We start from the raw sequence: 21,700 nt of genomic DNA, 5'->3' as shown, positions 1-21,700 counted from the left end.
GACAATGGGTTCTTTCTGCTGATACGCTCTCTGGTTGGCAGCTTTATTTAGGTCAGCTACACTGAATTGGACTTTACCAAGAACCTATTTCCTGGATTATTTTTCTCCCACTGAGACTAACAAAAGATAAGAACATTTTTCTTACTGGGTCTGATTTGTTTTTCAGCGTTTTTCACTTGCCTTTTCTTTCTTTCCCAAGAACGATAAATCACCACTTCCTTGGTGACTGCCGAGGTTCCGCATGTTGTGAAAAATGCAGGCATCTTGTTTAATATCAACTTGCCTGAGCAGTGATTATGCAGCAGTGTCTCCTTCACAGGGTTTGGCTCATTTTTAATGTGCATTTGCAGTATATTTGTATCACATCTGGGCATTCACTCAGCAATGATTTGAAAACCTATTCATTTTCCTTATTTCATCCAAAAGAAACTGGAACAGAGAACAGACTATTTGACGGCCACAACTTTATTCTCTGCATACTGTAAAGTAACAGCTTAACCTGTTGGATGAGGCATTCCACTAGCAAGTCAGAGCTGTGTACACAGTGATCCTGATCACCCCATGATCTCAGGGAAAGAACTTCTGCCACCAAACCAGAAAAACCTCTTCTCTCCAACCCCTCCCCAATTCAGTTTTACAAAAGGAACCAGTGAGGGATATTCATTGTTATCCAAAACAGTGGATATTAATTTAGTTGAAGGGCCTGACCTGTTCTAATCAAGATGTCTAATAGAAGTGTAGCTACCTCAGAGAGCAGCTTGAAAATGGGACTAGTTGTTGTTATGGGGTGCAGAAAGAAGAGCAGCACTATCAGAAGAAGCAAAGAAAGTAGCTTCTCACCCTCCCATACCTTCACCACTGTTTTGTTTGTACAAAAGCTTACCAGATTCTTTTCCTTCATCTTGTATATCCATACAGTCCACACCCACAGAAAGTACTAGGGGGGTAAGCTAGAAGCTATTCAGAAACATCAAGGTTGCCTTGTATCTCAACCTAAGACCCTCTCACTTTCCTTCCCTACCTGAAGGATTAACGTGATTACCAATTATCATTTAATTCACCTGGGTGTTCCTTCTGCCTCTGAAAGAGAGGTGAAATGGAGCCTGAAGAGACTGTGAGTGCTACCAGATCCAAAAGGAAGGGGTAGGGCTACCTGAATACTGAAGCCTGACTTGCCAGAGGTGCATTTCCACAGAACAAACCTAACTGCAGGAAGTTATCAATACTTAGCCAAAGAAGTGACAGGGCAGGGAGGATCCAGCAAGGTCTCAATGAACAGTCCAGGATTTTTTCTCCCTTCCCTTCATAGATGTGAAAAAAAACAGGGGGAAAAATTCATATCCTCTTCAAAGCGTTCCCTTTCATACCAATGTTTCAAAAGATCAATTGCCAATAAATTAAGACAAAACCAAAACCACTGTATGTCCTGAGGGCAAGGGAAGATGCACTCCTTCTCTGTCCCTGTCATGTCAGAAAAGCAGCTCCACTATGGCCCTCTGGGGCATACTGTGCCCTCACAGGGGCACTGGCGTGACGTAGTTGGCAGGGAAGAGACCCAGTTCCCCACGGAGACGTCCTTTCCACCATGATGGGTTGGAGCTGTCCAGGACCTCTAAGATGTCTCCACTGCGGAAGCCCAGCTCGTCGTGCTCCATAGCATCAAAGTCGTACAAGGCACGGACCCATAGCGTTCGCTGGAAAATAGATAGAGACAGGCAGGGAACAATGAGCCAGAACTCTTAAAGATCATCTTCCTGTCACCCCTCTTATGCTCCAGTACATATGTTCGCTAAAAGAGGACAAGCAATGCTGAAAAGGAGACCATCTTGCAATTAAACCAGGAAGTGGCCAAGGTGCCAGGAAGGAGGGACTAATTTACTGGAACACCTAGGGGATGGTGCTTGGGTTCTCAGCAGCCTCAGTATATTCATGGGTATTTGCACCGTAAGGTGAAAAGCCAGACTGAGAGCAGGCCCTTAGGAAACAGCATTCACATGGCTGTCTCCTCTGCCCTTTAAGATCAGCTGTGGTCACCATGTTTGAAACCAGTTGTGGGAGCACAGAGAAGGGCTCCTGCTTGAGTACTGCTGGGTTCTACACTATAAGCAAAGAGCTCTAGGGAGGTGAGCTGGTGCTGGTATGGATATAGAAATGTGTCCTTGGCCAGCAGACAACTATGGGGGGGACATCAAGAGAGCCAGCACACAAACAAGTCTAGTGAACATTGTGAAAAATGGTACTTGCTCTTTCAGGCACTTCTGGGGCATAGGCGAGGGTCTTAAATCTTCTTTGGACTCTCACCAAGGTCAGTCCCCTGAGATCAAAAGGATGTAGGAACTGTTCAGGTGTATCAGTTTATTTTGGGTTTGCACTTTAATGAGCACTATGGTCAGATTTTTTCCTTAGGAGAACTTAATCATAAGAGACTTTGCAGTCAGTCTCCCATTTTGACTGGAGATCAGATTTTAAAGGACATAGCATGGGCTTCTTTTCTGATAAATTGTTGGCACCCACACCATGGGGCATGAACAATTCGGGAGGTATACTTTGCAGGTACAGATGGAGCGATCTGTTTGAAGACAGACTAGTTTTTCCTAAATCTGCCATTCATAGTCCTGCCTAGGCATGGCTCCTAGTTATTTGGCTGGACATACAGACCTTCCTATAATTGGATTTGTGGCTTCTAGATCACTGATAGGGTGTGGCAGGCAAGGGCGTGTTGTTACTCATTGCCACAGCCTCTGAGAGATAAAAAACAGTGTATTTTGAGCTGGATTATAACAAAGATTTGGGGCTTTTGCCAAAACAAGACATATCCTTGTTTCCTAGTTTGTTTCAAATTTCCTAATCCAACCTGTTCTCTTTCTCTCACACTTGAGAAAGGTCTGCCGCCCTTCACTTCTTTCTCTGGTCCTTCTGGGCTAATCTTTACATTTTTTTAAGGAAGAGGAGCATGCTTTAGGTCACAATCCTAGGAGCTGATGGAGAAATACTTTGGAGTTGGCAGTGGAAAGATGGGCTGAGGCAGAGAAAGACACCATGCTCTATGCAGGCATTCACATAGTGGGAATTTGCAGAGCAGGTGGTTATTTAAGGCCAACTTCCAGGTATGGATCTAGGTAGGGAAGCAGTCGGAGATGTCTGCAGAGGCATATCTGGAGCGTGCCCACATCCACTCTGCTAAGAGGCTCTGACAGATATGGGTGACAGGTTGGTGAGTCCCATTTTGATGGCATAGTAGGTCCAAGAGAATGTGCCAGGTGCAGAGAAGTAGAAGTGAGTGATGACAGGTCTCCTCAGGACTGAAGCAAAAAGTAGTGTAAGAGACAGTGTGGCTACAAGTGCATTGCAAGACAGAAGGAGCACTATAGCATGGCACAGTATCATGAGGCAAATGTCCATAGGACTTAGAAAGAGTACTGTACATCTAGCTACTGTGCTTAGGAAGGCCTGGCTGTGGTGGCAAAGATATTTGATAGTTCCTTGCATCAGTGGACACAAAGCTCTTCTAGGAAAGATCATTAGGTTTTCAGAAATGTCTTCTGCTGGACTGGACCCATGCTTGATCCAAAGCCATGGGTGAGCTTGGGCTCATTGACAGTTCCAGATGCCTATTTTGTTGAGTTCATGCTAAGTTCCCTCTTCTACTAAGTCTGCATGTTAATTAAGACTGGCCTTGAGAGTCTTGAGTCCTAGAACTATGCTCATGTAACACTGTAGTCCTACCCTCAGTGTGCCTCAGAAGCAGATTCAAGTGGATGGGATGGAGTCCTGAGACTCAGAAACATCTTCTAAGACATGTCCCGACAGGCTTAATACACTGTTCCTCTGTGCAGGTGTCACTGCCCAGACTGCTTGGCCATTGCCAAGGGACCCACTGCGTCGGGCAGATGTGGCCTTCTAGGTACATCACCTACCGGTGTCTGCTGGTGCAGTGGGTCTGTGTGTCTCCGTTGCATAGCTACTGCACTTCCTTGGCCATGATCCCTTAGTCCATGCAGCCCATCTTTCCTGTCCAGACTCCCACCATATCTATCCTAGAAAGAAAACAACAAGAGAAAAATCATGTATATGCTGAGATGTATAAATCAGGGGTTTAAGAGTCATTGGTGGTCAGGGAGTCAAGGTCCAACCCTCAAGCAAATCATCTTACATGTCTGCTTCCAGTACAGCTCCTGTGCTGCAGTCCTGCAAGCAATGCCCCTCATGGAAAAGGTCACCTTAGACTGTTCTATTTTGGATTTTTCTTAGAAGTTGAAAGTTGACTGTCCTCAGCTGTGTTCCACAGCTGTTGGGAAAAGTGGTCAGAGGGGCTTTTTTGGCCTCTAGGACTTTTGGAGAAAACCTAAGGCTGGTCTAACTCATGGGTGAAAAGCCATGTTTGCCAAGAGGACTTCTGCCAATCTGGAGTTATTATGTCCCAGTTCTGCCCACTCCTGGCTCTTCCTCTGTCCCATACGCTGATGGAATGGCAGCGATGCTGATGCAGCTGACTGTATAACTGAGGACTTGCTACTTTACTTTTCTTGGGCTGCTCCGTGCTGTAAAAGGCAGGGAGCAAGCCTGAGAATCCAGTAGCCCAATTAACCAAAGAGAAAAGAGACAAAATTGGGTTCAAAGAAAAGAAGCCATATGACCACACATCTGAAGTCATATCAGCACAAATCGGCCCAGACAGATGGAGAAAGGAACTAGGCAACACCTAGGGAGCGAGTTCTCTTTTGTCTGCACAGCTGAGAGGTGCTGAGTGTCATCATCCCTCCAGGCCCTTAGTGCATGTACTAAGCTTTTTTTTTGTAATAACGGTGTGACAGAATCTGTTATCACGTTAGCTCAGGTTGCAGCAGTGCTTCAGTGACACAGGGTCTGATCAGCTGTGTCAACAAAGGGGAGAAAGAACAACAGCTTGTGCTTGCTATTGCTTGTAAACAGCTTTTGTCCTCTCCCTCTTGCTGCTTCCTTTCTTGCACCTACTATTCCAGAAGCCCCCTTGGTCTCACTTGCACCTTTGTCAGCCTAAAAGTTTGCTGACGCTGCCTGAGACTGGAGCACAATTTGCAGCTCACCTGTCCCTGCCAAAAATTTGGCTTTGCAACTGCAAGACTTACTACATGGATACTTCACTCCTATGAGTGTTTCTACTCTGTAACAAATGTGACTCATGCATAGACTGTCCTCCAGAGAGTGCAGGCCCTCAGCTTTGTCAGAAGCTGTATTATTCTATCAGCAGTCCCCTGCCTGGCAACACTGCTTGTCTGATGAGGGAGTAGCCATTTCATGATTGTCCCTGGCCTTGCTATATGGGAGCTTTCATACCTCAAGGGACATGGCTTTGGATTTCTTCCCTTCAGCAGAACAAGTCCTCTTCTTGGATGATGCTACACTGTCTCTAGCTAGAGACATGAGCCAACCCCAGGAAAACTATTTCCCTTCAAATTAATCAGGAAGAACTCTGAAGACACCACCAGGTACTGCTGTTGTCCTCTCCATTCCTACGCAAGCAAAGGAGTAAAGAAACCTCACACATCAGGGATGCAACATGATGAAAGAATGCAGAGAGGGCAGAGATTAGGGAGGAGGAGGAGGAATGTTCTGAAGGAAACCAAACTCTCCTAGGGTTACCATAGTCATTTCTCATCCCTGTATTGTGTTTTGTAGTGCTGAATGTCAGCAGCATATAACTCAGAAAAAAAAAACAGGCAGCAAGGTTTCATTTGTCCTCCAGACTAGAAATGAGTTCCTGAAACCCATACATGCGTGCAAGATTTGGGAGTGTTTTTCTGCACTCTCACTGGATCATACTTTATGTCTTTTCCTAAGCAAAGCAAGAACATGACACCATTCCTCCTTTTCCAGTTTTTGGGATGGACCCCCAAAAACACCCTAGGAGTATTCCCAGGTTCCCAGTGAAAGGGCCACTGTACACTGACTTCTATTTTTTTGCTGGTTTGTCAATCAGTCACGGATCACAGAACTAAATAAAAGCCCACATATTTATTACACATCAAAAGAGCTCTCCAGGCTGACACCATCATCGCTGCTACTCCCATACAAAGACCTGACTTCTAAAGCAGGTTCAGGGTGGCAGATTTCTGACAAAGTGACTGTTCACTCACTACCAGGAAATTAAGGCCAATGTTTAATATGCCTGAGCTTGACATCCCCTCATTCCTGGTAGTACCTGTTGCTGCTGCAGTATGGGGATAGGATGCTCTACGTATCTCTTGGCTATAGAAGAATGATCGTCTCCAGCTGCTCCACCCAGGTGGAATCCTTCCCGGCACATCCTTTCCAAGCTCCCACCACGCCTCTCCTGATGAAAGAAAGATCACAAAAGTGAGATTAGGTTTTACTTCCCACCACATCCTTGACTGAAGCCTAGCAATCATTGCACATTGATTGCTATGACTACCCTGTACCTTGGAGGTTCTTCCAAAGAAAAGCTCCTGCCCCTCCAAATAGAAGGTGTCATGGTTTTAGCTAGGATAGAGTTAATTTTCTTCACTGTAGCTGGTATAATGCTGTGTTTTGGATTTAGTATGAAAACAATGTTGATAACATACTGATGTTTTAGTTGTTGCTAAGTAGCACTTACACTAGTCAAGGACTTTTCTAGCTTCCCATTCTCTGCCAGGTGCACAAGAAGGTGGGAGGGGAGGGGGCACAGCCAAGACAGCTGATCCAAACTGGCCAAAGGGATATTCCATACCATAGAACATCATGCCCAGTATATTAAGCAGGGTGAGTTGGCTGTGGGAAGGAACGATCATGGCTCGGGGACTGGTGGCGTCAGTTGGCAGGTGGTGAGTGGTTGCATCACTTGTTTCTTTTTTCCCTGGGTTTCATTTCTCTCTCTCATGATTTTCCTTTTCATTATATTATCATTGTTATTATTAAAATCATCATTACCATTATTACTATTACTATTTGATTTTAATTATTGAACTGTTCTTATCTCAACCCATGAGTTTTCCTGCTTTTGCTCTTCTGATTCTCTCCCCCATCCCACTGGGGCGGGGGCAGTGAGTGAGCAGCTGTGTGGTGCTTAGTTGCTGACTGGGGCTAAACCATGACAAGGGACAAATCAGAAATCCTGTATTTTGGATCTTTGTCATAGACATTCCCCACCTGAAGAGTGGGTAGTAATGGGAGGTGCTGGGCTGAAAATGTGGCCACTGATGTGGCCAGTTGCAGTACAGGAGCCAAGCTCTTTTTTAAAATATGCCCTTAGAGTTCATTTGCCTCTGCACTGAAATCTGTGTATTACTGTCATTTTATCATATGGCTGTAGCATCTAGAAATTTGAATTGTGAACAGAAACCCCACTGTGATGAGTGCTAAACATACCCTGCTGAGCCCATCACCATAACAAATGTACAGAGTGTTTGCCAAAGCAAACTTGACTCCTGTTCTTTCATTTGCCTGTCTGCATCTTTTAGAAAAGGCTGTTCTCTTTCCCTTCCTGCTCACAGTCAGCCCAAACAGGTTGTTTTACTGATATACATGCATACAGTCTTCCTTTCTCCTTCCCCAGACAATTCTTTGCTGTGGTCCATCTCGTAGGTCCCATAGCCTCTGTTTTATACCTTACTAATGCATTTTTAAAGCTCTGCCTAAGTGGTCTAAAAGTAGACAACACAAGCCCCTTCTTCAGACTGAAAAATATATAATCTCTCTTTTGGAGCCAACAAGAATGGCCCACGTGCAGCCTATAAAGCTTTACTGCTGCAGGGAGGAAGTCACATACTTTCTGCCTTGCCTCTGCCTGCATATCCTAGTAATTTAATATCAGAATCCATTTCCCAGCAAAGCAGGACTTTGGTTACTGCAGTGACCAGGCATGTTCACTCCTAGTACTGTGTGTGCAATGCATATCAGTCTCTACCATGTCATTTGCTTGTTCTCCTCAAACAGAACAAGGCATTCATTGGACTGGGATCTCCCTGCCTTCTCAAACATCTCCTGCATCTTCCCTGAATGCACAGATTGTTCCCATATCTGCTATGTTCTTCTCAGCGGTATTTGTCAGTTCCTACTAGACACTGCTCCAGGTTCTGCACTTGGTTCCTCCACTCTCCTTACTGTGTTCACTCAGTAACAGAAAATGGATGATTCTTCAGAGCAGACAAACTTTCAGCTGTAATAACAGCTGCACTCTGGGTGCATTCAAGGACACAAGGAAACCAGACTCAAATTCTTCTCAGACACAACCTACCCAGTCAGCTGTGTACCTGCCCTTATGAAACCCAGGCATTTCAATAAGGTAAGCCCTGCTTCCCATGGATGTGTAAGGCATCTTAGAATGCCAGCTCTGGGACCTTAGCACAGCTTTAGCAAAGCACCTCTGTGCAGATTTGCAGCACTGCCTATTGCTATCCAAAACAGAATCAGAAAATTCTGCTCAGTTATGTAACTGTACATACCACTGAATCCACGAAAAATCTATATTGCAGGGCCCACCAGTGTAGTGATGTTACTGTGTTTCCAAGGACAGACTCTCTCCCCATCCTCCCAAGACATTCTCATGAGCTGAATTCCTTTCACAGAAAGGTTTCTTACTGAGAAACTCGTAAGGATAGTTTGTGTTTACCTTCTCTTCTCGGCTGTTGTCCCTCAGGAAGATCTGCTTCTGCCTGGAGATGGAAGTTGTCTTGTAGTAGTCCACCAGCTTGTTTAGTGAGTGGAACTTCTCTGTCCACAAGTAATAGTTACCCTTGGAATCCCTCATCACTTTGAAGTGTTGCACATCATCTTCATGCCTGGATTCAGTTGGAAAAGTAAGAGGTGTCATGGTCTTAGCTGAGATAGAGTTAATTTTCTTCACTGCAGCTGGTGTAGTGCTGTGCTTTGGACTTAGTATGAAAACAATGTTGATAACACACTGATGTTTTGGTTGTTGCTGGGTAGCGCTTCTACTAGTCAAGGACTTTTCTAGCTTCCCGTGCTCTGCCAGGTGCACAAGAAGGTGGGAGGGGAAGGGGCACAGCTAAGAGAGTGGATTAAAACTGGCCAAAGGGATATTCCATATCATGTAATGTCATGCCCAGTATGTTAACTGGGAGGAGCTGGCTGGGGGAGGGAAGCAGCAATTGCGGCTCGGGGACTGGCAGTGTCGGTCGGCAGGTGGGGAGCGGTTGTATCATTTGTGTTTTCTTGTTTTTTCCCTTTTTCCCTTTTCCTTTTTATTATATTATCATTATTGTTATTACTATAATAATAATAATAATAATTATCATTATTATTTCATTTTAATTATTAAACTGTTCTTAACCCACAAGTTTTTTTTTGCTTTTGCTCTTCCGATTCTCTCCCCGTCCCACAGGGGTGGGGGAGTGAGCGAGTGGCTGTGTGGTGTTTAGTTGCCGACTGAGGCTGAACCACAACAGAGATCATCAACCAGATTGCACTTTTATCTTTTTTAAAAAGTCTTTTCCAGAAGGGTACCAAAGCTTCTTGCTTGGTCAAATCTAGACGTCTGGAAAGTAGAGCAATGGCAGTCCTTGCGTGTACTGGACCTCGATGTGGCTCTGTACTTCAAAAGCCTCATTGACTTACAAACATGGCACATGCAAGGGCTGCCCAGTCACAAAGCACTATCAGAATGAAGCACAGGGTTTTAAAGCCTCTCATTTGAAATAATGGCCAGAGGAGCTTTCAGGACCACAAATAGCTAATAGCTTTATTCCATACTTTGTAGGGGAGACAAAGGTGCAGTTGTAGCCTACCTACTAGCCTCCCTAGGGTCCTGTTAACATCCAGTCTACATTGACTATTAGAGATATATTATACCTTTTCAGACCGTGGGCATCACCACTACATGCAGACATAGTCACATGAAGCCCTACACTGAGTTTTATAACTGTATAATATCTAGTGTAATATCATTTCTACTGGTCATTCTCCCTACCCAAAAGAAAAAAAAAAAAAAAAAGGAAGGAATTATTAGTCACTCTTACAAGCCAAATTAACAGCCTCAACCTTCTGCCCCTGCTTCCCCCTGCAACTCCCCTTCTCTTACCTCTTGTCTGATTTGGACAATTCCTCTTTGCACCAGATGTGATCTGGTTTTGGTACCCACCTTGCTCTGTGCAGCTCCAGGAACTTAAAACAGTCCTCTCAGAGGCTACATCTGCACAAATAAACTAAAACGGGACCAGGCAGGGACAGAGTGCTATCCTGGAGTGCTACAGTCACACAAGGTGGTAAAGTTTTAGCATGGTTTTGATCTAAACCAAAAAGCCCTCCCTTAGTGCTGAGCCATGGTTAGGGGGACAGAGTGGACCAGGAACTGTTCACAGTGAGCTGCTTGAATACAGCTGTTCTGTTCTGTGGCCTGAAGAACATTTAGCCATATGGATTTAAGCTCTGCCACATTGCTTGACCTCAGGGCCAGAGAAAGAGGCTGACTGTACTTAGTGTATTGGTGTTTATTGGTGTAGGTGTAACCAGAATGTTTTCCTGCATTCCTTCCAGACACTTTTTGACCTCCCTGAATCAGAAAGTGCACACTGCTTGGAAAAGACATTGGTAACGACTACTCTAATTTAAAGCAGATTATCAATTTTTTGACTGAAAATTGGGAAACCAAGCATCATTTAAGAGCTCTGCTTTGAAGCAAACACTCTGAGAAGGGCTGGGCTACAATAAGTTGCTGAAATGCAACTGGGCTGCAAGCAACTAAAAGCCATTCCTATCCAATGGCTGTTCAGTGACCTGGGGGAAATAAGTTAACAGTGTAATATTCATCTCTTAATGGGTAGTGGTGGGATTCTTCAATTCAGTAACCTGAGCTGTCAGGGAATGATAACAAATGACAGGCACATGTTTTGCACTGTGGGAGATGTCCCATGTAACACTCTGCTTTGCTGCAGCTCTTTCAGAGAAGCAGGTTACCAGGGGATGCAGCTTTGGAATGGGGCGTTCACAGTGTCACTTGAAAAAAGGCAGAAACATTTGTTCTCATTCACAACACAGCAGCACTGCCAGTGACTGCCAGCATGCAAACTTCCCAAGAGGCCACATCACATTAGGAATCCTGTCAAGAGAAGGCTAGGGACACCATTAAACAGGAAAGAAGCAGAAAAATGCTGTGAAGAAGCAGATACCTGACAGAGATGGAGAATTCACCATGAGAATTCTGACTGGCTCGGACAATGAAGGAGCCAACTCCTTTGCTCATAAGGATGTTCTCTGCTTCGTGGCGGGATATCCTCTCATCAAACCAGCTGTCAAGTGGGAAAAAATCATGGAGACATGAATAAGGAAGGTAAATTAAGGTAAGGAACAAAAAAGGTGAGGGTAGGGAGAACATGAATAAGCAGGGTGGAGGAAAGACAAAACAAAAGGATCAGAGGAGCCCACATGACTACTCCCAGTGGCCATGTACATGCTAAGGTATAGGGTTTTGTTGGATGCAGACCATTTTCTTTGAGCAGTAAAAACACGTAGATGCAAAGAGAACAATGTAAGCTTTGGCCTGCTAAGAAGCAACACTCAGCTGAAACTGTAATTACAGGCACAGTACAGTAAGATGTTAGTCAAAGAAATTTTTAATTACAAGTATGCATGTATGCATATATACACACAATTCTCTGACATACATCAAATTGCTTTTTGTAAACTGATAGAAAATTACTGGACTGTGATAGATATATTGCAAGAGACATACATAAAGTTTTAGCAGAAGAAAGCCATGAAAGTTTTAGTACTAATAAACAGGTTCCTGCAAGAGTTATAATACCAAAAAACTGCAGAGACAGAGAATACATAAGCTCACTGATGTAAATTTAGATGGGCATAACAAACAATAGTGTAAGGCACTGGACTAATAATGAGAAAGTCACCGTAAGTAGTAAAATAATACAGTGTCAATAGGAATCTTTCAGTAGAGAAAAAAAGTCATCATGTACACTCATATATGTCTACTCCACAGCTAATAACATATACAATCTGCAGTCTTCTGCTTTTACATAATGCTTAATTGCCTGTATTTCATTAAAATTAAGGACTGATGGTTTCATAAGCTCTGTCATTTCCACTTTTGAGTTTCGTTATACTTGTCCTTACTATCATCACAGTTTACCTATGTGTCATTAGCAAAGGGAAATCAGACTTCAGTCAGCATTGATAACCAGTCTCAATGATTACCTGACAAGAAAAAGTTGGGAAAAAGCAGCCCATCAAAAATGGGAGACAGCTTTCTTCCCTACATCTGGTTCTAGCATCTGGCCTGTACTGCTTCAAAGTGCAGACCTGCTACTCTTAGAGAAGCATCAAAGTGGAAATATTTCTTCACAGCTCTTGCACAGAGAAAGCATCATGAGAAAAATGTGTGTCAAAAAAAGAAGCTGCTTTTTGATGTGATGCCACAGTCCTGTGAAGGAGTGAACAAGAACAACTGACTGGGAGATCTTGTCCCCCTGAGGCCCAAAAGCACAGGCCCATAGTTGCACAGCAAACTAATAATGTCCTTCACCTCAAGCCAAGCTGGCTGGCTTATGTCCAAAAAGGCCAGTAAGTGCCATCTCCAAAGGGTACAGTGGCACTTATTTGTACCCACAAAATCTGTCTACACTCCTGGCTTGTCTGCTCAGAGCACCAGTGTGTTGCATCTAGCTGTACTGGGCTTGGTGCACGCTCTGCCTTTGTCTCCTGAAATGCTGCTGCTGCTTTTTTTCAAAAGAGGAGAATTAGAGGGGATCCACGGAGTGTTTCTGCCTTTCTGCCAACTGAAAGGAAAAGTTGTAAAAATGCCATGCATTGTCATATTTATGGCACAGGGCTGGACAGCACATGTAACATGCATTCAAACATCTGTCAGTCCTTCCTGAAAGTGCAGTGCCATCTACTCAGTGGGAAGAGAGAAATGAAGGTTTGCCTGTCCTCTGACAGATCTATGTTTGGGTGTGCAGTCACGAAGCGTGGAGAAGGGGCGTGTGTGTGTGTGTGTCTGCGTGTGTGTGGGAGCAGGATGGCATGTCTGGTCTATCATCTCTGTCAATCCATGAGTAACACCAGCTGTCACATTTCATGTAGCCTTGCACTGACCTCTAGTGTATCGAGAGAAACTCACACACACTTTGTGGGGGGAGGGAATGCAGATGGCAGCGTGGGGAAAACGGAGTTTATGTAGTTAAGAGTCAGGGGGAGGGGGGGATTTACATTTTTATAATTAACTGCCAGAGAGATCTCTTGCTCTTCCTTTTGCGCTCAGCCTCTGTCTCTGTTGCCAAGACTTCATCATGACTATTCTCCTTCTGTCCGAGGAGATCTAAACGCAGTTCCTGCCACATCCCAGTGACAACCCTCTGAGAAACAGTAACAAAGGAATCACTTGGGAGTGATAGAGAGCACTGAGAACCATTCAGCTCTGAAAGAACTAAGGATGCTTCAGGGTAGAAATAAGGTGTGCTGGCAGAACTGCATATAGCATTATGGCAATCCTTGCCAGCTTTAAATTTTAGTATGTGAAAACCAGTGCTTCCTCTGTCATGTCTTACTTTGTACATGCACACACACACACACACACACACACACGTTCTTGCCAGCAGTCTGTGGAAATGTGCAATGGTGGCGCGCACAGTTTCTGTGACACTTACGGGGGAACGTGAAAATCAATGAAGTTCTTAGGAACGTAGCCCTCTTGACTTCTGAGCTCAGCCTTGTACCACTCTTCCTGGGAGCTCAAAATCTGCAATGGAGAGATGGATGGAATAATCGTGTCTCCTGAGAAAGGTAAAAGTAACCAAGATTCTGGCAGAAACCTAGACTTCCTTGTAAGAATATCAGAGAACTCCGCAAATGCTCTACTTCCCACCCACAGTGAAACAAGGTTAGTGGTTGATGACCACTTCAGAGCAAACAAAGCAATAAAGAAGGCCAAGTAGAATTAGATGGATCGCTCATTAACTTCACCCCTTCACCTGAAGGCCTCTCCAGGTGGCTGGGGATGCCATCTGCCTGTCTCTGATGTCTGTGAAATGGAGACATTCAGTTCTGAAGGACTTAATAGGGGTTTAAGGAGTTCTCTGCTGCTTTTAATAGTTGGTACTGGTGCATCTCAGTTTCACAAGGGAGGAAACAAAAATCAGTGAAAACTCCTCTGACAGGTACGAGTATGGAGGAACATACAGCTATATTTCTGGGTTTGTGAGTGTTATGACTGTACAGATATTACCATGTGGTCTCACATGTCATTTTGCAAGAGATTATTTAGTGGGTTGTCTTTAGCTGCCCTGAGCTTTGCCAAGGTAGATAAAAGAAAGAGGCAAAAAGTATTTTAAAGCCACTATTACACTTAAGAGATTTATAGCAGGAAGACAGTCCACAGCACATACTGGAGCAGCTTCAAGTGTGCTCACATTAATGTTGACTGTCCTTAGGGACTGCACTGCTGACCAAGGACTGCCCAAATTCACTGCTTTTTGGATGACGGCCCCTGATATAGCCTTAAGCTGGAGGAGAGAGGACAGGGATACAATCACATTGTGATTTCACTGCAAATGTTGTGGTCTTTGGTGTTTTGTTTGACATTCCAGCTCCTGGGACAGAATTCCACTTTATGAAATGGAACATATTTCTATTCTCTCTGGTTTTGGAGAGGAGCCTGAAAGCATGAGCCATGGCAGTTTTAAAAGAGAAAGCAAGTGGAAAAGACTTAATTGAAAATCTATTGTTAATAATAATACTTGTTTTGTAAGCCAATCTCATGTTTTTGGGAGCCTAATGCACATTCTAACTACTTGGTGTTGGCAACAGGGTGTTACTGTCTCTGGGGCCAATTCTCCATTGCCTTGCCTGCCACGCAGGCCTTTTCTATGCATTTGGATACAGAAAGGTTGGGGAATAGAAAGATGTGGAGTTCCCTGCTTGTATAGTCACTGCTTCCCTCATCCCTGGGTGCCAGATTAAGGCTCTTTTTTTTTGCTGCTGTGGCCAAAGGAGATGATAGCTACTCCCTGCTCACACCCTGGCCCTGCTCTGTTGGCAGGAAGGTTTCCAGAAAAACCCACCTGCTGGTTCTTGATGCAGGGCTGGCAGGTTTCTCTCAGTGTGTCATCCTCTCACAGAAGGATGTGGGGGGGTGTGAGAGGGTGGATTTCCTCCTGTCACTGCTAGTTGAGGGCCTCATGTTTCCTGTTTTCTAATCTCTACATCAATACTGTTCATCTTATCTCCTTTATAAATCAGAAAAGACAGGCAGCAGGTTGTGCTGGCAGCAGGAGGGGGCTCATGACTGGTATGAATGTATGTGTGTGTATGCCAGAAGAGAGATGTTACTTAGGCTAATTTACTGTTACTATGGCTTGAGCAGCTAAGATGCTATTTTGTTTACCTCAAGGATGTTAAAGCAAGAGGCAGTCTGACTTTTCTGGTAGTGAAGTCTCTGTGACAACTAATAATAATGTGTAGTGTTATTTGACACTTTCAGCAGTAACTTCCAACGTACTTTGAAAGGAATCTCTAGTTTATACTGATTTTACAGAAAGGGAAACTGAGGAAGAGAAGGAAAAGTGATCTGGCCAACACCATCACCTCAGGCAGGGACTTGATGAAACCACAGTCCTCCAAGGAAGAAGGTATCAGGTAAAGATCACAGGATGGTATGGGCATGGGGACTGCTCTTGACCTAAGGAAGTATTAGGAACAAGAGTGTTCATCTACACTGAAAAGAGGCAGTGATTTCTCTAGAACCTTTTCATACCTCTCTTGAAAAAAACCTGGCATTTGGTCTTAATGAGTTCTGGATGCCACCAGCTTTGTCTAAGCTTCCAGAGTTAAAGGCCAGTAAAATAAAAAATGGTGGTGATGGAAGAGGCAAGGATGAGACTCAAAATCTGGTTGTTAACTGGAACAGCTGCGACTGTACAGGGAGGTAGGAAAGGCTCCCTGGCCAAACAATGGTTTAGATCCTATTGTTGTACCTCATCCCTTTGGACAGTGGAGGAGTTAAGGCCTTAGAAAGGAGTCATACTCAGGTGTTTTCAGGTGAAAGAGAACAGCTCCACTGGGGACTGAGAAGTGGATAAATAATTAGGGTGGAGCAGCATGTGACTTTGTCTGTGGGACTTTGGTAGGGTTAACAAGAACTATTCTACCATAACACATGTAAATCAACTTTAAAGAGACTCTCATACGCTCTGTATTGTATATGATCAGCTCTACTTCTGCTGTTCCCTCACTGCTAAATTCCTGCAAGGGTGTACATAATATTATTAGCACAGGACCACTTACACTCTTCCATTATGTGTGTAACAGACTGTCTCATGGACTTTTCTATTTGCAACTGCCTAAAACCCCTGTGGCAACTAACAGTAATTATTTACAGTGAAAAGTTAGATATGAATTCTATAATGCATTATAACTATCTTTTAAGCAGTTTAAGACCTGGAAATAAGGAAGACAGCAATCTCTCTGGACCACGCTCATCCTGCCTGCCTTTAGACATAGTCATTCTAAATGTAGCCACCCTATTCTATCTACATAGTCAATGGAAACAGTCAGGACCCTCAAAATCTGTCTACCAAAGAACTAGATCTCTGCCCCAGCAAAGGTACCTATCCTTCCCTAGTGACTACAGGAGGACTGTGGGGAACTACATTCAAGTTCCCACAGAAATGGACACAGGCTCAAGTGACCTGGGAATTATTGGTTGACCTATATAGCAAGCCTTATGGGAGACGAGTATCCTGCATTTGTATCCCAGTTCATAGACATCTGTCTTCATCTGTTTTGTCAAAGCAAATGGGAGCATAGAAAGATCTGGCAGCACTCTCAGAAATGCTGTTTAGTCAAGCCCGGGCTGCACTTACCTTCAGCATGTCCCCAGCCTGGAAGCTTAACTCATCCTCTCCAGAAGCACTGAAATCAAACTTGGCGATGGCTTCCATACTGTGTCTTGGTGGTAGAGCAAAGCTGGAAAAAGTATATGCTAGTCAACATCTATGTGCCGCTGGGACTGCTGAGTCTAGCCTCTAGAAAGCTTATAGGCAATGCTGTGATTTGTACATGGATGAGCATACACCAACCATTGGTAGACATTAGTTACTAGATATGGAAAGACATTAGCAGGTAGAAGAGATGGCACAGCCAAGAAGTTTCAATTAGCTCAAGTCAGTAGTTCAAACAACCCATTGTGTATGCTTATTCCAACAGATCTCTCTCTCTGCAGCAACCTCATGGAGAAGTTTGCACACAGCACCCAAATGAGCTGGTAGCAAGGAAGAACCTTCTGTATAGACCAACCACTCCTCTGTCACAGTTCCAAATAAAGCAAGTGACTCTGTCATGCAATGGGAGAATGCATTTACCCTCTGCAGTGACTTACTATTTCTCTCAAGAGTGAGGCAAGTTGCGGACAAAACAAACAGTCTGCAATAAATATAGTTTTTTCTTGGCCAGAGGCCTCAATACTGAAGGTTGAAGGAGTCTTTTTCTCTGTGATGGCTTAGCATGGGTGACCACAACTTTCAGCTAGGAAAACCTGTTTGCAGAAAGGCTGTATTCCCTATTTTGGAGCAGGCAGAGAGTGAAACTCTAGCACTGACAAATTTAAGGCGTGCACTCAGTCTGCCTTAGTATTGGGAACCCATGAGCCTGAAATGTATTAGACACCCTGCAAACCAAAGCCTGATTTTTGTCAGCAGAGCAGATGTGGCAGGGGAAGTAGCAACATGAGGTTCTCTTCTTCACCACTTCCTGCTCATGTAACTCAGATGTACCCCAGCAGGACCACTTCTATAATTGAAAGAGTTACTCATTTCCCATGGCTGGCTCATGGACCCTGCAGCCCAGCCATGAGGCTGCCAGTGACAAGACAAGAAATAGCTAGGCAGTGCCACATTAAGCAAGTGCACTGCTGGTAGATGCTCTTGCAGCCCAGCTTGTGAAGACCGTAACCTTTATGGTTACTAAGCTAGGTTCATCTGGGAACAACAATCCTGAAACCAAAGGTTCCGTTACCTAACTTCACCTCTCACAAAAACACCCAGACTTTACAGCTTGAGAGGAAGTGCCAACTTGCCTGATCCAAAATATTCTTAACCAGAAAGCCCTAGAAAGAAACGGTATGAAGAATCCTAGTTAGAGGGCTATTTCTTGTCTCCTGTTAAAACTGAGACAAGATCCCCAAAATATAAAGTGTTGATACTCAGCAGATTCCAAAATTATGCCACTTTAAAATCAACAGGCTACTGTAGCCCTCCTTCTCTGCAATACCCCCTGTAAACTTCCTCCTATGACACACAACAGGGGATTTAACTGTCTACCAAGGATCCAGGGTCCAGCTCTGACACAATGCAACTTGACCTAAACAGCTGAGAATGAGTTGGGAGAAAGTCTGTTGGGCAAAATTTATAGACAGAGGCAGAGCTGTTGAGACAGCACCAGCAGTAGCCCAGGGATTCAAGAGGAAAAACACCAATGTGGAGAGATATAAAATCTCAGAGGTTTAGCTGGGATAGTCAGGCTAGCTGAGGACCAGCCATGAATCATTGGGGTCACTGAGTTGAGTTGTCAATGCCATCAGTCCTGACCCAGCTGATGGCAGATGGCAACCATGGAGGCTGACTCTTCCCCCCTGATTAATGCTTGCCTCACCAGCAAACGCTCTTCAGGTGCCTTTACACTGGTGAGGAATATGCTAATACTTAGCCTAATATTTCATTAAATCCTAGCCAGCTTCTATGTGTGTTAACTGTACAAAGCAGTTATTTATTGGCTAAGTTGTGTCTTTCCTGCTTGCAGTGTCCCTTTGCACTTCACTAAAGATGCCTGGATAAAGTGATCCACATGAGGGGCCGTAACATCACTGGAGATTAGTTCTGAGATTTGTGGTATCTCATTTCTAACTACAAAAAGATCTTCACATGCTTCCTACTGGATTCTGTTAGCACCCTCTTTTTTGCAGCCTACAGGTGAATTTGCATTCATGTGACTGATGAGATCTATGGGGCACCAGGGCAAAGTTTTTAGTAGTCCACAGACATATCTGCTTGTTCAGCCTGACCCATCCTACAGCAGTTGGGGTTGTTTCAGTGTTGGAGCCTGCCATGTAGGTTGGACTACATAACTCAGTTGTGATCTGCTATACACCTGCTATTCCAGCCCGCTGCCTTAGCGTTTTGTCAATATACATCAATACTGAATGATAGCACCCTATGTTTTACCAATGTGCTTTATTCTCAGGCTTCACCTCTCCATCTCTTCCAAACATTTTCACCCCCTTTTCTCTCTGTCAATTTATTGATGCTCTTTAATTCTTACTTTGGATACCCTTTGCAGATTTGCAAATATAGCTTAATTTCACCCTCTGATTGCCCCACTCTTATTCCAGGCACTGGTGTAACTCTGCAGATGCAACTCAGGCCTGATCTGAGGACTGTCCTCTATTCTTGCACTGACATTTTTGGAGTTTTATTCTATAACGTCCCACACCCAGTGTGAGCCTCTTGCATGCTAACAGAGCATATGGGTATTAAATTGTAGGGAAATTATCCATTGAGGGAACTAGTTAAACAATGATACTCTTTCATGGAAGAGAACTGAAGAAAAAGACTGAAGGAGAATTAGTTTAATAAGGGATGTTTTTCAGTGTTTTATCTTGCAGCGGGTGGGCTGCTGCAGAGAGATCGGAACCAACAGTGCAGATGTATCCTGAAACTCCTAAGTGCAGAGTATTAACCCCAGCTTGAGAAAGAAACCACACTTAAAACCAATAAACTGTTTAAATACAAACCCTGTCTTTGATTTTTTGCCCCTTAGACACAGAAGAGACAGTGGGAGTTCTCTCTGCAGGGGGTAAGAGGGGAGAGAGCCTTTTATTTTTAAATATCCCAAACTTTAACGATGCTATTGGAGATGTGACCCCCTCAAAACAAGGAAGGTTTGTGAAACAGTTAAAATGTCCTCTCTCACCTCCTTTTCAATTTCAGCAATCCCAACCTCGGGAAGAGACCAGGAGACAGATACTTTTTCAAACAATCTAACACATGGATTAAATGTGCTTTTCATTGCCAGCGGCTGGATTTAGAAGTGACTCAAATACCATACACAGTGTTGGCTGTGTTGATACATCAGCAATGCAGTAATGTGGTGGCCTTAAGCTCTTCCTCCACCAACTACCAAAGCAACACCAGCCAATAATCCTGTCTTTGAACTCCAGCCTACCACTTTTCATCACCTGAACTTCAAACCAGTTCTGTTTTTCTGATCCTGTTCCTCCCTCCATCTGTAACTCAAGAATCCTCACTCCACATGGGTCAGTGCTGGGCCCTCATGAAAACTCCCCTGCCAGGGATCCATTCTTTCCCTCTCTGCATGTGCGTGACTTTGAGCACCACCCCATGACACAGAGAGAGAGGAATTTTTTTTGTTATTGTCATAACTTACATTTCTCAAGCACCTTTTATCCCAAAGGACACACTGCAGTTTGCAGACAGAGAGACAGAGTCTGCTTTTAACTCCCTGGTGCAACTCCTTTAAGCTTTTGAGTAACCAAGGACAATTTTAGTCTATGCATAATATTCTGTTTGAAAATCACTTTTGTACAGAGTTTAGCAAGAATTCTATGCAATGTTCACAGGAGGTGTTTTCAGTTCTGAGTGTGAGTTGACTGGTACCCTCCATTTTGTGCTGGCTCTCTGCATGGAGGTGAATTTTCTCTGCAGTTCCCCATTGTAAAGGGGTGAATCCAAGGGGCATAAGGCTACTGCAATTCTGTAGGGCTGGTGCAGCTGAAGATTCATAAAAGGAGAAGTGAAAAGCAGCATGGTTTGAGAGCACTAGATAGGTATTTTAGTTTGGCAGAATGCCATTCCCTGAGCAAGAACATCAGCATCTCTCTGTTGATGAAAAGATCCAAGGCCTAAATCATGTCAGCAAGCAAAATAGTCTGACAGCAGCATCCCAAAGAGTATTAACATTGTTACCCTATACCAAGTTGGGTCAAAATTCAGTAATACCAATGCCAGGGAAGGTCACCACCTATGAAGAGTTTACCACTCAGGGATTGCCCAGGCTCAGCCCTGCTCAATCTCACATATTAACATCACAGAAGGAGGGTATAGTTGCAACAACGTGCCTGCTTAAAGGAGCCATATGAACAGAAGTTTTTATTTTTATGCCTGCAGCATGCACAGCTCCAGCCTGCAGCTCCATCCAGTGAGGTTTTGTACGGAGATATACAGCACAAGCTACCCTGTCTTTGTTCGGCTCTGCAAGAACAACCTATTGGACTGATGAGCAACCAGGGCCAGAATTCAACCCTGAACATCTGTACAGAAACTCCAGATGACATTTTAGGAGAAACAATGTAGAAGGGACCCGTTATCTAAAAGAGCTGCGATAGATAAAAGCTTTGTTTTCACCAGCTAAGCCACATACAAGTGGCATGGGAATATTGTGTTCCAAAAACACAAACCTCTTGCTACAGAGTTAACGGTGCAGCTCCACTGACTGTCAGCGATAAGAGGGTAAAATTTATAAGGAAGAACAAGTCACTAAAACACTCAGCACTGTCACATTAAAGTCTTGGCTATCCTGCCACCCAGAGCAATGCAGAGCACTTGGGCTGAGTGTCCGTGCGCAGACAAAATAAGCCTCCTAGGAACCAGATTCACAGAACAAACAAACTTTCAGGACTCTATATCCAAGAGCATTTGGTAAGAAATGCCCCACACTAGGATGGTGCTTAATCTCCCTG

General features: G+C 44.1%; 1 protein-coding gene across 3 annotated transcripts in view; it reads right to left on the bottom strand.

The window, feature by feature from the left end:
* Window positions 1-452: 452 nt before the first annotated feature.
* GRAP2 (GRB2 related adaptor protein 2) overlaps window positions 453-21,700 on the bottom strand; it is a 76,208-nt gene continuing 54,960 nt past the window's right edge. For all 3 annotated transcript variants that reach the window (XM_075077686.1, XM_075077693.1, XM_075077700.1), the window contains exons 2-8: window positions 16,812-16,914; window positions 13,599-13,690; window positions 11,106-11,225; window positions 8,591-8,759; window positions 6,182-6,313; window positions 3,918-4,037; window positions 453-1,694 (exon numbers count right to left, since the gene is read on the bottom strand). In XM_075077686.1, the coding sequence (XP_074933787.1) occupies window positions 1,515-1,694; window positions 3,918-4,037; window positions 6,182-6,313; window positions 8,591-8,759; window positions 11,106-11,225; window positions 13,599-13,690; window positions 16,812-16,889 (891 nt within the window). In that variant the 5' untranslated portion in view covers window positions 16,890-16,914 and the 3' untranslated portion in view covers window positions 453-1,514. The remainder of the gene's footprint in view (window positions 1,695-3,917; window positions 4,038-6,181; window positions 6,314-8,590; window positions 8,760-11,105; window positions 11,226-13,598; window positions 13,691-16,811; window positions 16,915-21,700) is intronic.

The sequence above is a fragment of the Phalacrocorax aristotelis genome, chromosome 1 (genome assembly GCF_949628215.1).
Source record: "Phalacrocorax aristotelis chromosome 1, bGulAri2.1, whole genome shotgun sequence".
Lineage (NCBI taxonomy): Eukaryota > Metazoa > Chordata > Aves > Suliformes > Phalacrocoracidae > Phalacrocorax > Phalacrocorax aristotelis.
This window is presented reverse-complemented; position numbering and strand designations above follow the sequence as displayed.